This window comes from Tachyglossus aculeatus, chromosome X1 (assembly GCF_015852505.1).
Source record: "Tachyglossus aculeatus isolate mTacAcu1 chromosome X1, mTacAcu1.pri, whole genome shotgun sequence".
NCBI classification, from domain to species: domain Eukaryota; kingdom Metazoa; phylum Chordata; class Mammalia; order Monotremata; family Tachyglossidae; genus Tachyglossus; species Tachyglossus aculeatus.
The window spans coordinates 74,259,177-74,276,370 of NC_052101.1; the positions used below are offsets into that span (position 1 = coordinate 74,259,177).

Consider the following 17,194-nt stretch of genomic DNA (forward strand, 5'->3'; position numbering starts at 1 on the left):
GTTACCAGAAATGCATCCAAATTGTGTTTGCTTTCTTCTTTTATATGCTCTGATCTCTCAAACCCCTAGAATGATAGCTCGAGTTTACTTTAGTTAAATTTGACTTGTATCTTTGAAAGTCATGCTATATTTCAATCAATGTAGAATGCGTGCATAAAAGTTTTTCACAAGACTAGCTAAAAAAGAATTGAGCCTAATAAGTACCAACTAAAGCAAAGATTTCCAATATGGTAGAGAACAGTAAAGAATTGCTTATGAGATCGTCTTCATACCAACAAATTTAGAAATGCAGTTTGACACCAGAATTAGAGTCTGCAGAAGCTTGGAGGTAGGTCTGAGATTTGAATCATCTCCCCTGGCTTTAGTAGGTACATATATAAGACTTCATTTCCACAGGATGTTAGAGGAAGAAGATATCAGTTGACTGAAAAAGGATTGAGCTAGATTAACCGATGTAAACACTTTCAACAGTGTTTACTGAGCTCCTATGCTGGGCAGAGCACTACGACAGAGCGAACATCTGTAGGTTCCTATGAAAGAATAACCACTGCGTGCTAAAAAAACGTGTTTTGTATTGGGCATACAAAACAGTGCTGCTAAACTCTTGGTATTGACTAGATTTTAATAGAAGCTTCTACTTCCCTGGAGACAGGAGGTCTGAGGTTCAAGCCACCTTTAGTGGCATATACCAATGGTATACATTGAGTGTTTATTTTGTGCTGAGTATTGTATTAAGTACAGTATGATTTGCTAGACATGATCCCTACCCACAAGCAGCTTACAGTCTACAGGATGAGACCGGCATTAAAAAAAGATAAGGGATAAGTACAGAAGTGCTGATGGGCAAATATCAAATGCTTAAAGGGTACAGATTTGAGTGCATACGTGATGCAGAGGAAGGCGGGTTGGGGAGATTAGGGTTAAATCAGGGAAGGCCTCTCAGAGATGTGAGTAAGGCTTTGAAGGTGGGGAGAATGGTGGACTGTGTCTGATATGAAGAGGGAGTTCCAGGTCAGAGAAATAACATGGGCAAGGGTTTAGCTACCTTTGCACATTTTAAAGGGAGGTAGAAAAGAGCATGATGAAGGGACTCTTAGTGCTTTGTCACAGTGTAGAAATCCCCACCATATGGAGATGAAGAGGCCATGAGGTGGAGAAAGGTCCAGATTAGATCACCAAGATTAAGTTAAAGGTGCTAGTTGAACTGGGATTCTTCAAAGTGACAAGAGTTTATCAAATAGGCTCTTTGACCAAACCCAGTATTCTGAGTACTGTAAAAAAGAGAAGGAGGAGACTCCCAGATGACTGGGTGTGAATGAGCTATAAGTGAGCACTACTGTGCAAACTATATTCTCATCTGTTTTGGGCTTTTTCCTCCTGGTGGTATTGGTGTAAATCTGGGTACCAGACCCATACTGTTCATTTTTAAAGTCATCCTTATCTGCTATAAACTTTGCTCAGCAACACTACTTTTCCCTTACCAACTCCCATACCCACCACTTGCACCAATTAGTCCAGATTTAATTCCCTCTTTAAACTATCAGTGCCCCACCCAAAACTCAAACCACAAGGTATGCACTCTCCAACTTCCTCCTAACCCCTTCCAATCCATCATCTCATTTTTGGCCATTTTTTTAAAAATGGTACTAAGCGCTATGTGCCAGGCACTGTACTGAGTGCTGGGGGTAAATATAAGATTATCAGGTTACACAGTCCCTGTCCCACATAGGACTCAGAGTCTTAATCCCCATTTTACAGATGGGGGAACTGGGGCCCAGAGAAGTAAAGTGACTTGCTCAAAGTCTCACGGCAGACAAATGGCAGAGCCAAGATTAGAACACTGGTCCTTCTGACTCCCAGACCCATGCTCTATCCACTAGGCCACGCTGCTTCTTGTGAACCATCTCAAGAGATCTTCCACCTGCTTTTGAAATCTACCCCCTTCACCCCCAATCCCAACCTCTTACTCCTTTAATTAAAAAGACAAAAAAAACCAAAAAAACAAACAAACAAAACCCCTCACTTGCACTCAGTCTTCTCTCCCTGACATCACTCACGATGTGTTTAAAAGCAGTAGGCAAGGAGCCATCAACTCCCCTGAAATAACTCCCTCCGAATCCCATTGTACCACTCAGCAATTGCCCCATCTTCTCTCCTGTCATTCAGGTTTGCCCCCACCCACCCCCTCCACCATTCCCCACAACCCAGTAGCATTTAGTTACATATCTTGAAACTATTTTCTTATTACGTCTTGAGGACAGGGATCGTGTCTACTAACTATTGAACTCCCAAACACTTAATACAGTGTTCTGTACAAAGTACACAATAAATACTATTGATTGATTCTTTTGGAAGTAGGCCTTATATTTGGGACTTGGAGAAACAAGTTGAAACTTGAATAAAACATCCTTCTTAGGCAATGAATCTACCTGGGAAATTCACCATCTTAAGACCCAAATATACAGTTCAGTTCTGTCTCTGGGCAGGTAGTTGATGAAGAGTCTAACCCAGCAACTAAACCTTGGCAGAGGATACCTAACACTGACCTTGAGTAGAAAAATTTGCCAGGAAACATTTTCTTGCACTAGTCTGGTCAAAGTTTCTCATCAAGGACCTGAAACCAACGCTTCCCTCCTCACCAAGCAAAAACCTTCTACTCTAATTCTGGCTAGTTGAGACTCACCAGGTATGTGTTCTCCTCCATAGGTGATATTAACATCATAGTCTCCTGGAGCAAATGGAATATACTCAGCACTGCAGCTGCCGTCTTTATTATCTTTGCAACTTATCTTCGACTCAGATGGTCCCTCAACCGTTATGCCAAGTCCACCAATTCCTGCTCCTCTGAAAGAGGGAGAAGTGATACATAAGACATAATTGGAATCAACTGTACCTATTTGCTACAAAAGCCATGAAGGGTATAGAGAAAAATTGTTCACCAAATCCCATACCACCACGATTAGGAGGTACCCTTGGAAGCTCGAAAATGGTAGCTTCAAGACAAAAAGAAAGACTGTTACACAACAGGTGGCAAATACAGAGAACAAACTGTCACAGGAAACTACGGAGGCAGAATACATTGGAAGGTTCGAGGGGGACTGTATAAATTCATGGACAAGGGAAAAGTTTTAAATGTTAGGTAGTACAGCCTTAACTATTAGAATGGATTTCCAGGACAACTATCACAGTTCCCTGAAACATCCTAATGCCATTCTCAGGGACAAAGTACTGGGCGGGTCAGTCTCACAATGGCATTTGTCTACATCCATGATGCATCTTCCTGCATTTGTTAAGAGACCAGTTACTTACATGTTATTGCATTGAAAATCCCTAATTACCTTGTCACCACACTGAATCCATTTGGTTTATTTGTGAAAGCTTCTTTCAAACCAGGACCATGGGCTTTTACCCTCGATGAATGGCAACCTTCAGTAACCCCCACTTTGAAAGGGCTATGTGCAACCGGTACATTATCGTATGTTACCTCTACTTTATGGGGGCCTAGTAAAGAAAAAAAAAAAAGCCAGAGGATTGCATCTGTTTGTAGAAAAATATTTAATCATTAAGAATTCTTATCAAGCACTCAGCATTATTCAACTGAAACTCACTATGGGCTTATCACCAAACGAGACCACACCCCTCAACCATATTAGATACACACACACACACACACACACACCCCGACCCCAACAAAAATGAATACCTGGCTCCTTCCAGAAAGATTTTCCTAACATCCCTTTCCACCAGAGCAGCATACAGCAAAAAAAACCCACAGTGCTGGGGCTAGGAACCATTTACGAACAGTGGCAGACACAGTATGGGAACACTTACTAAAGTCTAACGAGCCCCCCAAAAGGTAGTTTCCATTTGTTAGCACCTGTAAAAAAGCAGCAGCTTACCTTTTTCAAATGGAGTGTACTCTGCACTGTAAGTTCCATCAGCATGGTCTTTGATTGGACAGTTAGTGGTAGCGCCAGAGGGACTGGTGACAAGTGCTTTGATATGATCTCCTCCTACCTTTGTCAAGGAACGGGCATCTACTGTGAAGTTAGTTGTGGCTTCGCGGAAAACGTCTATGGAGTAATTATAAAGCCATTGAGCTCTAACACTGCACATCCCCTTCATATCTAAGGCCTTAAGTGACTAAAGGGTATCCGATACTTAACAGTGTAATTTGTTGGTAATCCAAGGTACACTTTCATTTGTGTTCTAAAGCTAAGTACTACTTACCCTCTGATCTTTGCAGTTTAGCAATAGAGAGCAACAAGCTGCTAATATAAGTTTGCAAATACCTACTTCACTAACAAGAATACTCCTCTCCTCCCCTCCCCACAGTAAAGAATGCCAATTTCGTTCATTTAATTGCCTACTTATAATAATTATGGTGTTTGTTAAGCACTTACCATGTGCCAGGCACTGTTCTAAGCACGGGGGTAGATACAAGATTAATCGGATTAGACAAAGTCCGTGTCATAGGGCTCATTATCTTAATCCCCATTTTACAGGTGAGGGAACTGAGGCCCAGAGAAGTGAAGTGACTTGCCCAAGGTCACATAGCAGACAAGTGGCAGAGCTGGGATTAGAACCCATTACCTTCTACACTCCCAGGCCCGTGCTCTATCCACCATGCCATGCTGCTTATACTTTTCTAAGGTGGAGGGCAAGTTGGGAGAAGTTGTGAACTAAGGGGTGGGTAGGTGGGTGTGGGTCCACAGTAAGGTCGGGGGGAAAAAGGGTCTCTTCCTACCTTTTCCTTCTATTCCCGGTCCAAAGGCTCTTATTTTGCTGGTATCCACAGCTGGTTCAATTTTGACCCGAGCAGGGAACTTTGGCACTTGTTCTCCTCCGTATTTCATCGTTAGTGTATACATTCCAGCAGACAGGGGTAGATAGGTAACTGCATAAGTTCCATCTTTGTTATCCTCAACCTGGACTTGAGCTTTAGCACCAGAATCTGATATTGCTTCCATACCCAAGTCCCCAGGGCCTGCTTCTGAGCAGTCCACATTAAGCAAACCAGCTTCACCCACTTTCCCACGTTCAAGCCCTGGTCCAGTGGCAATGACTTTAGAGGCATCAAACGGCATTTCAATGTCTGCTTGAAATGGAGAACCCGGAATGTGAACGTCTTCGAAAAGAATATTAACAAAATAATCACCAGGCTTTGTCGGAAGATAAGAAACAGAGCAGGTCCCATCCCCATTATCTGAGCATTCAATCTTGGCTTCACATGGACCTTCTACAGTCAGTCCCAAACCACCAGTTCCTGCTCCTTTTGTGTCAATAGTGAACTCTGCGGGCTTCCCAACCAGACCACCTCGAAGACCAAAGCCATGGGCTCTCACCTACAATAAAACAGGTTACATTTACTCTGATGTTGCTGCATTGGTTTAACTGGTTCACCACACAAGTCTCAAGCTAGCACAGGCATCCAGCCTAATTTCACTATCATTCCTTCTAAGGGTGTAATTTTGTAGTGAATTAGCAACCCAAATACAGAATAGGGCATATTTTCATCGGAATGAGTAGGAACAACTGAAATGTAAACTACCCCAATTTGCTATAAAAAGCCTTTTGGCTTAACCTATCAGGAATTTAAAAACCCATGACGCCTTCACCCCCATCATTCTTTTTACGTAACAGAATAAGCTAGATTTCAGACACTGACACCCATGTGGGGCTTTATGGAGGCCAATTTTTCAAGACTGGCTCATAAATCAGGTAAACTGAGTTTTCATTAACCTGTGCTAAAATTGATCTTCTGGTAACTTCTCTGCCTGCTTGACTTGCTTGCAAAGTACAAAGCAACTCTCATGTTTTCCCAGTGGGCTATGCATTTTAGACATTGAAATCAAAACAATAGTACTGTTCAAACGCTTCAATCCAAATTTGTGACTTCTCAGGAGGAATAGATTAAGTAGCAATTTAACCCACAGTTGAACAGATTAAGTAGTAATTTAACCCACAGTCTCCCATGACTGAAAGGCCTCAGACAAACTGAGCAAGAAAAAAAAACAAATAAGAGCTAGACATTTACCTTTGTGGGATCAGGGGGTAGAGAGGCTTCCACATTATAAGGACTTCCTGGGACTGGATTTCCATCATAGCTCACATCAACCACATAAAGTCCTTCTTCCTTTGGGATGTATTTTGCAGTACTACAGTCTTTACCCACAACAGGCTCCAATAGGCATGGCAACACCTTCCTTCCAGGAGTTAAAATAGTTACATCCAGTTTTCCTTGTCCTCCAGCTCCTTTGGTATCAACTGTAAACTCTTGATCTTTACCCACTTCCACTCCTAAAAGAAATCAAACACTGTTAATGGAAAGGTTTGTGGAGACATTCATGAAGCTCAATTGGAGCTCTTTAGACAACTTATGTATGAAAGGAAACGGTGGTAGAGGCGGAGTTGAAAAAAGTCACTTCAAGGCATGAAAATAAGCACAGAACTACATGGCTAGGTTTGGAGAAAAAAAATAATAGAATGAACATAAAGCAAACATATTTCCATAAAGCTAAGTGAATCTGAATGAGATATGCTTTCATTCCTCTTAGTGATAGAGGGGACAATTGCTGGTAAAAGAATCATTTGACCCACAAAGCAAGTTACAATGCGGACCTAAAAAGAGCTTACCAATGTGGTAATTTGCCGAAAGAAGCTAACACATAGCATGGAGGTAAATTGGGCATCCATCCCTGCCAAGGAGTGTACCAAGCAAGAAACACTGACAACTTGCAAACTGATACTTAAGTAAAACGGAGAAATTATAAATGAAAAAGCAGCAAGATCTTACTTGCTAGACTTGGTCATATCACTTACTTGCAAAATGCGACCTTTTCCTCCCACTAAGGTCCCATTTTTGATTGGAAAGAACCCCTTAGCACCAGTGAAAGGGTGCTATGCATTATCCCACACCCTTCTCCCCCCTCTCCCTCTGCTTGCCTCTGGCCCTGTCCACTGGGAACAGGTCCCATCTGGCCTTGGATTATGGAAAATAGTTTCTTTACTTCAATTTCAACTCCTAAATTACAGTAAGAGGTGATTTATGAATAGTCCCACTGTCAGTAGCAAAGTAAATTTAGGAATGATAAGCAGTCTCAACAGCCCCATGCTCACTATTCTGTAAAAGTTAAATTCACTTGAACCTAAAATTCAATTATTATTAATAATGATGATAACAATAATAATACTATTTGTTAAGTGCTTACTGTTTACCAGGCAGTAAGTGCTGGGGAGGATATACAATAATTGAATCAGACAGTCCTTGTCCCACACAGGGCTCACAGTCTTAATCCCCATTTTACAGATGTAGCAACTGAGGCATAGAAGTGAATTGACTTGCACAAGGCTTCACAGCAGACAAGTGGGAGACCTGGGATTAGAATCCAGGTCCTTCTGACTCCCAGGCCTGTGCTCTACCCACTAGGTCAAGCTGCTTTATCAATGGGCCAAATTCAGCTGCCCATTAGGCAAACTCATAGTCCCTCAAATTGAGACTTGGCCTTCATATCTAATACAATTGAGCCAGATGTTAATGAATTACATTGAACCATCCTTTCCCACAGTTGTGACTGGGTTTTTTTTTCCAGTTCAGAAAAGCAAGAATTTCAGAAATTCCATATGAAACCAAAGTGCTTTGAAATGCACAACTTTGAACTTGAGAGTATGTTAAAAAAAAAAAAACAGCATGAACTTGGTTGATTTAGGAAGCTGGTACACTATCAATACACTACGCCTTGGGTTTTTACACTGGCTTCCCAACCTTTCCCCAAATGCTCTGATCCTACCCAGTCCACTGCCAAAAGTTGTGTCAAAAGAGTGCACAAGGGAAATGATTGTGGCACCATTTAACAAAGTTCAATTTTATTGGGCCACCATATTTGTTTGATTTAACACAGAGGTGCATGTTCAAACATCGAGACTCCAAAATATTGGTGTGCCCATGCACTATTGTCAAAGTTGTTAATACCCTCAAATTTTCTGGCATTCAGGGCATATTGGGGAGATTGCCAATGCACTCTAGTGTGCTGCAACAAACTAGCTGGGAATCACTGCTTTATAGATTACTTACCCTTAAAATGCTGTTGAGCAAGTATTTTTGTGGGGGCTTATTTTTTTTGTTTGTTTGTTTGTTTTTTTAACAGCATGGCAGTTTGCCAGCGATTAGGCAAGGTTCTCAGGTAAGCATGTTGTGGAAAAAAAGAATTAGAGCTAAGTGTCCTAATCATCTATGAGTGCACTTACTGTTTTCCAGTCCATTGATTTTTATCTTGCTCAGATCCAATGGAGCGGCAACTCCCACAGTGAAAGGGCTTTTAGGAATAGGATCACCACCATAAGTCACCAAAACTTGCGTGTTACCCTAGCAAAAACACAATTGCATTTGAGACGCTTGGTTGCTGCAGGACTAAATAGGTTAAAAAAAATGCTAAAGTTCCCCACTACTTTTGGAGAACCTAGAGATAGTCTCCTTGCAGATTTTGAGCTACTTAGCCACATGACTGCTCTAGTAAGAAAAAAAAAAACAAAAAAACACTATTTTCTAAAGTTCTTCTGCCAGCCAATAGGTAGAGACAGTTGAGGAGGGGAAAAAGAACCCCAAAGAGTTGAGCCAATACTAGACGGGTACACACACACACACACACACACACACACACACACGTAATTGCAGTCCCCCTCTTGAAGAAGGAAGAAGGGGAAGGTGGGGATAGCAAGAATAACACTATTCAGTCCCTGGGCCCAGGCAAAGGATTTGCAGTAGACAGCAGTGATCTCACATGACACAGTAGTTCAAAACTGTGTGTGGCAGTATGTCAGGGGGAAAGAAAAAAAAATCTGAAGTTTAAGAGGAATGTTACTGTATGCTTTGGCTTGACTCCCCTGGCTTGAAGGCTCCTCATGGACCGAGGAAGTGTTCGTCTGAGCTGTGTGCATCTTTTGTTCTCCTCAGCCACATTCTGGCAAAACTCACTGTTTGCTTACTTTTTCACACTGAATGGTTTCATTCCCCCAAGTAAGAAACTCCAACAACCTGAATGTCCATGACTTTTCTCAAGTTTAACACCTCCAATTTCAGGATGTGAAAAAGAAAAAGTGAAGGAGAAGTGAAAGCAGTGAAAATGGCTCCCACTGAAATCTAACAGTCCCCTAAAGCAGTGGAATAATGAGGCAACAAGCCCTGGGTAGAAAGTTAGCTTGAGCACCCCTCCTACACACCCCCAACCCTTACCTCACTATAGGATAATAAAAATATTTAATACAACTGCTGAGCAAGGGAGATGAGGTGGAAATGGGGGGAAAAAATGTCTTAAGGCTCCAGCGTCTTTTTGGAAACATATTCCCAGTTCTTGGAAAATACGTACTAGGAATTTCCCAATGCACAAGGCTTCAAGCCAGAGGTCTAGACATTTTCAGAGCAGCTGCAGGATTCTGAGGACCACAAATGGGCTCCATAAATCCAAAGGGTAGTTGTCCCAGTTGCCACTCAAACCTCTGCTTTGAAGAGTTCAGTCTCTGCTAGGAGTGGCACAGCACTCAGTCAACACTGCAAGTGTTACCTACTCTCAAGGAGTTATTTCATGGAAAGACACCCTAAAAATATTATATTTGAATGAGCCTGATACTGGCTTCAAATATGTTGATGGTTATTTTTCCTTTTGTCATTTGAGAGAGATGTACGCTCCTGTGGGCAGGGATCACTTCTACAAACTCCGTGGTATTGTACTTTCCTAAGCACTTAGTATAGTGCTCAATGAATACTATTGATACGGACACTTTGCTCAAACTGGTTTGATTTCTTGACATGAGAATTCCTCCAGTCTCTTCATTTTCCATTAGTCTTGTCTACAGGAGCCACAGTATAATCAATGGCATTAACTTACTATGATTTAACAGATAAGGAGATATCAAATTCCCACTTGCAAATATAAGTGATGGCTTGGCAGGAACACAATAAAATATACAACAGAGTGTTACAAAAATGCTGAAGCACCACTCCCAACACTGGTAGAATATACAACTCCTAATTTTGGTAATAGCTAAAATGACTTCAGAATAACAGCTGTTTAAAAGGTCTTTTGGACATAAGGTATCCTGAGAGTCAACAGTCAATATACATGAAATGTAAAGGGTAGAGATGAGTAAAATAATACCCATTCCTGGAATCAAGAGAAGTTCCAAAATTTCCTTTCCAATTAGATGACACTCTCTAAAAGCATTCATGAGGAGCCAAGACATACCCATATCTTCAGTACATCAAGCAGCTCCCTTTCTGGGAGGTCACAGCCTCTTATCTCCTGAAAGTTAGCACCATTTGAAGGTGCTATAGAAAGTGAGTCTTCAAATATAAGGCCTTGGACAAAGACCAAGGCCAGAAGGAAAGGAGCAGCACGGGCTCCAAAGATAGGCAAAAATCCTGATTTCTATTCTGAATTTATATCATCTGTTTATAGCAATTCCAAGGTAGAGTGTGAAGGTAAGAATTAACTGCTTTTGCTTTACTTCTCAAGTTTCAGGTTTAGAACTGCCAAACCTAAAAACTTTAAATACGCTTAGGTGCACTGCAACAATAACTATGTCATGCTGGTTCAGAGTCAGCAGTTTGGGCTTTGAGTCCTCAAGTGACATTTATAACAATACTAATAATGGTATCTAAGGCACTAACTGTGGGCAAAGCACTGTATTAAGGACTGGGGAAGACACAAGATAATCACATGACAGTCCATGTTCTATATGGAGTTCACAGTCTAAGTCTATCCACAAGTGCCTAGTGGATAGAGCAAGGGCCTAGAAGTCAGAAGGACCTGGGTTCTAATCCCAGCTCTGCCACTCATCTGCTGTGTGACCTCAGGCAAGTCACTTCTCTGGGTCTTAGTTACCTCATCTGTAAAATGGGGATTAAGACTGTGAGCCCCATGTAGGACATGGACTGTGCCCAAACCTGATTAGCTTGTATCTACCCCAAGGCTTAGTACAGTGCCTGGCACATAGCAAGCACCTAAATACCATTTAAAAAAGGAGAAGGAGAACAGGTATTTAAACCTCCATTTTACAGATGAGGAAATAAAGTCATTTACCCAAGATCACCCAGCAGGCAAGTGGCAGAGCCAGGACTAGACAGCAGGTCTCCTGACTCCTAGGCCCATTACCGTAATCAGGGTACTTTTAAGCACACTATAAAGTAGCTTTGGTCACAAACACAGGCAAAACAAGTATTCTACAGTCTTTGCCTCAGCTTTTTCCAATTTCAATATGTTTTACAAGGCTTGCTCTCCCTAGAGTCAGTTTATTTTTTTATTCAGGTCTTACTGCCCACCCCCCACGAATGTAATCTATGCACACATTTTGAGTTCTCCTAGATAGGAAGTGTTTCACTTCCAAAAGTTATGTCTAGAGCGTGCACGCACATGCGTGTGTGTGTGTGTGTGTGTGTGTGTGTGTGTCTGCATGCATGCACGGGGGTAGAGAAAAAGGGTGAATGAGCAAGAGCAGAAAACAAAGTCAGGAACCAGGTCTCACATATTTCTTTTGGTAAGGTCCAAAGTACAATGAAATTTACAGGCCCATACCCTGTAAGGATGTGCAAAGAAAAAAAACAAAAAAAAAAAAACCAAAACCCACCTGTTGGAGAGGGGTGTATTTAACTGTGTGAGAATAGTCATAGTTATCAATAATATCCAAATCCTTCACTGCCTCCCCAGAGAGAGGGCCACTGAACTGAACGTCTAGTGGTGCTTTTCCAGCCCCTTTTGTGAAGACTGTGAAGTGAGTTGGTTTTCCATTTTCCACACCTGGAGAGAGATACTATGGCATTACTAAAAAAACAGGCAGCATGACAGGCAAACTGCACTACCCTAGTACTTTCATTTTTAGAACTTGTCTGGCAGGTCTGACAGCAAGAACCAATTGAATTTTACTACTTTGAGTTCCCTATTGGAGTCCGCATCTCCCATCACTGAATGATTTTGATTAACATCAAAGAGTTCTGGATTGAGTACTTGCATAAACTCAGTGTCCTTAACATAAGATCTTGTTGGCTCTTATTCTGTTGAGAAACCCTGCTGCCTATTTTCATTAAAAAAAAAAAAAAAATGCTGATGAGCAACACTGAGAGCACATTTCCAAAACTGATCTCTAAACTGGATCATCTCACCTGCTTTACTTAGCCCAGGACCTTCAGCTTTCACTTTGCTTGCATCATGTGAAGGATCAACCTTGACGTGGAAAGGGCTGGCAGGAATTTCCTGGAAAAGAGTGTTTTAAAACTCCTTAGATCAGCAAACACACTGTAGCTTTGTCAGACAGTAGTTGAAGCCTTATACAATTTAAAATATGTCATTAAAAAGCTGACAATTAGATTTGGCAAATTCTTGGAGCACATCAACTTTGGCTGGACACAATATAGGCCAAAGTTCCTTGGGGGGGGCCCACAAAGTCACTTGTTTGGCCTCATTTTGTCCTATTAAGTGAATTATTAATTAGCTTGGAAGATAAAGGAGTGAAGACTGCCACTGGGCCATGTCAATCAATAAGGATTATTTTAATAAATTTCCAGAGCATTAATGAAATGAAATTCCCAGAGCAGAATAGGAAGCAGTTTATATAAACTCCTAGCTCAGACTGAATTGCCTGATTATACAAAGTGATGCACAAGAAGACTCAGCACTGGAGGCTTGCCAAGCAGTGGAGTTAGACCATTTTTATGACCAAGTGCTGTATTTGAGCAGTCAAAATAGAGTCCACTAAGATAACCTTCATACCTTTCAAGTCCAATAGATCAAATACCAGGATTTTCTACACTACTGTAGGATCTTTAAAAGAAAAAAATGGTATTTTTTAAGCAATGATTACATGCCAGGCACTGAACTAAGTGCTGGGATAGATGCAAGCTAATCAGGTTGGACACAATCCATGTCCTACATGGGGCTCACAGACTTAATCCCCATTTTACAGATGAGGTAACTGGAAGAGAGAAGTTAAGTGACTTGCCCAATGTCAGACGACAGACAAGTGGCAGAGCCAGGAATAGAACCCAGGTCCTTCTGACTCCCAGGCCCCTGCTCTACCCACCAAGCCACAATGCTTCTTCAACTGTTCTCCAACAGTTAAGCCCTTCCATAACTGTTCTAGATCTGTGTCAAATTCATGGTGAAATTCTTTTTCCTTTCCTTGACTATAGTTCATTTTAACACTGCAATTCCCCAAATTACTCAATCTAAAGTATTCACTTACCCAGGAAAATTTCCCCTTCACCAGGCACGTTTATGTAAAATATGCCCCCAGGGAAAGCTACTTTGGAGACTGTACTGAGTGGTTCCTCTTACACTGGATGCCAAATGGAGATTATGTAGGTGTTTAAGTATTAGCTTCCAGATTATTATTAGTTCCCAGCTAACATTGCACAATTTCATATTTAAGCAATCTTTATAATGCAGTGTCAATAAAAAAGTAATACTTAAACATTAATGAGCTTAGTTGCCAGATGATATCAAGATTGGGCTGTCTTTAAAGTTGCTATTATAAAATGCAATGGTTCATATGCACAGCAACAATAACACCAACCACACCCCTTCTGGGCCAGCTGAAGCAGCTACGAGGTTAAAAAAAAAATGCCTTAAATACAAACCTGGGAAGCAAAGAGCACTTTGATAGTATATCGCCCAGAAGCTGGTGGCATGTATTTCACTGTAAATGTATCATTGGCATTGTGAATAATGTCAAAATCCACATCTTCCTCATCCTCACTCAACACTCTGGCATCACACTTAATGCCAACGCTGACATCACCTAGAACAAACAAGTGGAATTACTAACAGTCACTTATGAGAAAGTGCAGACTGAGCAGAGGCTGGTGCCAAATCACTGACTGTTGTAGCTATTTAGAAACCAAATAAGAAGCTTCCATTTACTCATTCATATTTATTGAGTTTTTACTGTGTGCAGAGAATTGTGCTAAGCACTTGGAAAGTACAATTCAGCAACAGAGAGACAATCCCTGCCCACACTGGGCTCACAGTCTAGAAGTGGGGTAACAGACATCAAAACAAGTAAACAGGCAATAATACAAATAGAATTATAGATATGTACATATATATGTACATGTTCTGTGGGGCAGGGGGGTAGAGCAAAGGGAGTGAGTCGGGGTGACAGGAAGGGGAGGGGAAGCTGAGGAAAGGGGGGGCTTAGTCTGGGAAGGCCTCTTGGAGGAAGTGAGCCTTCAGTAGAGCTTTGGTGGGGGGGGGGGGGGGGGGGGTGTTTGGTTCCAGGCCAGAGGTAGAATGTAGGCCAGGGGTCGATGGTGGGACAGGTGAGAATGCGGAACAGTGAAAAGGTTAGCACCAAAGGAGAGGAGTGTGCGGGCTGGGATGTAGAAGGAGAGAAGGGAGGTGAGGTAAGACGGGGAAAGGTGATGGAGAGCTTTGAAACCAATAGTGAGGAGTTTTTGCTTGACATGGAAGTTGACAGGCAACCACTAGAGATTTTTGAGGAGGGCGGTGTTAGGCCCAGAACGTTTCTGTAGAAAGATAATCTGGGCAGCAGAGTGAAGAACAGACTGAAGTGGGGAGAGACAGGAGGTTCGGAGGTCAGAAAGAAGGCTGATGCAGTAATCCAGTCAGGATAGGATGAGAGATTGTACTAATGTGGTAGTGGTTTGGATGGAGAGGAAAGGGCAGATCTTGGAGATGCTGTGAAGGTGAAACTGGCAAGCATTGGTGATGGATTGGATATGTGGGGTGAAAGAGCAGAATCAAGGATGACACCTAGGTTGTGGGCTTGTGAGAAGGAAAAGATGGTAGTGCCATCCACAGTGATGGGAAAGTCAGGGAGAGGACAGGGTTTGAGAAGGAAGATAAGGAGCTCTGTCTTGGACATGAGTTTTAGGTGATGGGAGGCCACCCAAGTAGAGATGTCCTGAAGGCAGGAGGAGATGCCAGCCTGGAGGGAGGGACAGAGAACAGGGGAGGAGATAGATTTGGATGTTATCTGCATCGAGATGATAGTTGAAGCCGTGGGAGTGAATGAGTTCACCAAGGGAGTGAGTGTAGATGGAGAATAGAAGGGGACCAAGAACTGACCCTTGAGGAACGCCTGTTAGGGGGTGGGAGGGAGAAGAGTAGCCCTCAAAGAAGACTGAGAATGAATGGCCAGAGAGGACAGGGTCAGTGAAGCCAAGGTTGGATAATGTATTGAGGAGAAGGGGATGGTCCACAGTGTCAAAGGCAGCTGAGAGGTTGAGGAGGATGAGGATGGAGTAGGAGCCATTAGATTTGGCAAGAAGGAGGTCACTGGTGACCTTTGATAGGGCGGTTTCAGTGGAGTGGAGGGGGAGGAAGCCGGATTGGAGGGAGTCCAGGAAAGAATTGGAGGAGAGGAATTCAAGGCAGTGAGTGTAGACAACTCATTCCAGGAGTTTGTAAAGGAAGGGTAGGAGGGAGATGGGGGAGACGTGGACATGTTTGAAGGCAGAGGGGAAGAAACTATTGGAGAGTGAGTGGTTGAAGATGGAAGTTAAGGAGGGGAGGAGGGAGGAGATCTCTTCTGGAGATACTGCTGGGAAGGATAGGAAAATAGAAGATGGGGCCGAGAGGAGTGGGGGCATGGAAAAGGGGGAGGGGTGATTTTGGGGAACTCAAACCAGACAGTGTAGGTGATCCAGGACTCTGGGTTAGTGGTGTGAGAGTGACAAAGGAATAGGGAAGCGAACGAGTTGAGTAGAGGGGGTGGAGATAAAATCATCTATTTGGACATCAAGAGTAGGTAAAAATGGGTAGAGAGGCTACGTGGGGCATGATGCGCTGAGAGAGATGGATGGAGTCAGGAGAGCGGTGGTCTCCGGGGAAGTAATATAGATTTACAGGGAAGAGTGTGAGAGGAGGAAGCAAGTGAGAAGGTTGTGGTCAGAGAGGAATTTCAGAGTTAGTGATGGTGGAGATTGTGCAGCGGTTAGTAAGTAACAGTCTAGGAGCTGTGGCAATCAGGTGTCCAATGATTTGTTAAACTGTTTAAATAACATTGTGGTTGGCTTCCGAGTTTTCTAAAGCCTAAACAGTACCTTTGCATTGCATTAGCTCTTTTAGTTAGTTTGGGAAGTTTGTTAGAAACTTTTCTTTTCAATCTGTTCTTACCTTCTCCTGCCTCTGTGCAGTCCACTGTGAAGTGAGTTGGCTCATTTGCTTTCAGACCAGTTCTCGCCACACCAGGCCCAAACACTCTGACTCTCTGAGGGTGGCTCCCTTGCCCAATGATGACCTAGAGGCCCAACAGCACAAATGGTTTTTAACAAAGCGTATCAAACTGTCAAAGCTAACTAGACCAGACTGATGCATGTTACATTGCGGAAAATGGAGTCGTTCCCGGGATGTCCACCTGCCAGTTTTTCTTCCCAGAGAAACCAACTGGTTATGGTTCTACCAAAATTTGTTTCAGGACCACAACTGTCAAAACCAGTAAAATAAAGCATTTACTTACTCTGAATGGGCTATTGGGGATATCTACTTCACCCCAAACAACTGCAAAGGTATGTTTGATTGGCTTCAGTGGAGTGTAAGAACAGGTATAAGTTCCATCCATCTTGTTCAATATGTGAACGTCAATAGGATTTCCTTCTCCATCCTGAAAGCAAGCATTAAAAAACACAAGACTTGACAGTGGAGAAGCTACTACTTATTTTAGGGTATTAACCAAGTCCACATAAAATTATCAAACGGCTACATTTTCCCAGTCTCTTACAGTCCACTTCTCAGAAAATGAATCCTGGCCTAATTTACGGCAGGAAATATTTCAACTGCTTATTGCCTTCTTCTGAACTCCTTGTCTTCCCTCCCAAAACCCTGCCCTCTCCCTGACTTTCCCATCACTGTTGACGGCACTACCATCCTTCCCATCTCACAAGCCCGCAACCTTGGTGCCATCCTCGATTCCGCTCTCTCGTTCACCCCTCACATCCAAGCCATCACCAAAACCTGCCAGTCTCACCTCCGCAACATTGCCAAGATCCGCCCTTTCCTCTCCATCCAAACCGCTACCCTGCTCGTTCAAGCTCTCATACTATCCCGTCTGGATTACTGTATCAGCCTCCTCTCTGATCTCCCATACTCCTGTCTCTCCCCACTTCAATCCATACTTCACACTTTGTCCAGAAATGCTCTGGGCATGTTACTCCCCTCCTCAAAAATCTCCAGTGGCTACCAAT

General features: G+C 42.7%; 1 protein-coding gene across 4 annotated transcripts in view; it reads right to left on the reverse strand.

Moving 5' to 3' along the window:
• FLNB (filamin B) overlaps positions 1–17,194 on the reverse strand; it is a 139,376-nt gene that overhangs the window by 44,694 nt on the left and 77,488 nt on the right. For all 4 annotated transcript variants that reach the window (XM_038772477.1, XM_038772475.1, XM_038772474.1 and 1 more), the window contains exons 14-24: positions 16,471–16,614; positions 16,128–16,251; positions 13,628–13,788; positions 12,155–12,245; positions 11,623–11,792; positions 8,248–8,365; positions 6,038–6,300; positions 4,748–5,345; positions 3,900–4,073; positions 3,339–3,501; positions 2,684–2,844 (exon numbers count right to left, since the gene is read on the reverse strand). In XM_038772477.1, the coding sequence (XP_038628405.1) occupies positions 2,684–2,844; positions 3,339–3,501; positions 3,900–4,073; positions 4,748–5,345; positions 6,038–6,300; positions 8,248–8,365; positions 11,623–11,792; positions 12,155–12,245; positions 13,628–13,788; positions 16,128–16,251; positions 16,471–16,614 (2,167 nt within the window). The remainder of the gene's footprint in view (positions 1–2,683; positions 2,845–3,338; positions 3,502–3,899; positions 4,074–4,747; positions 5,346–6,037; positions 6,301–8,247; positions 8,366–11,622; positions 11,793–12,154; positions 12,246–13,627; positions 13,789–16,127; positions 16,252–16,470; positions 16,615–17,194) is intronic.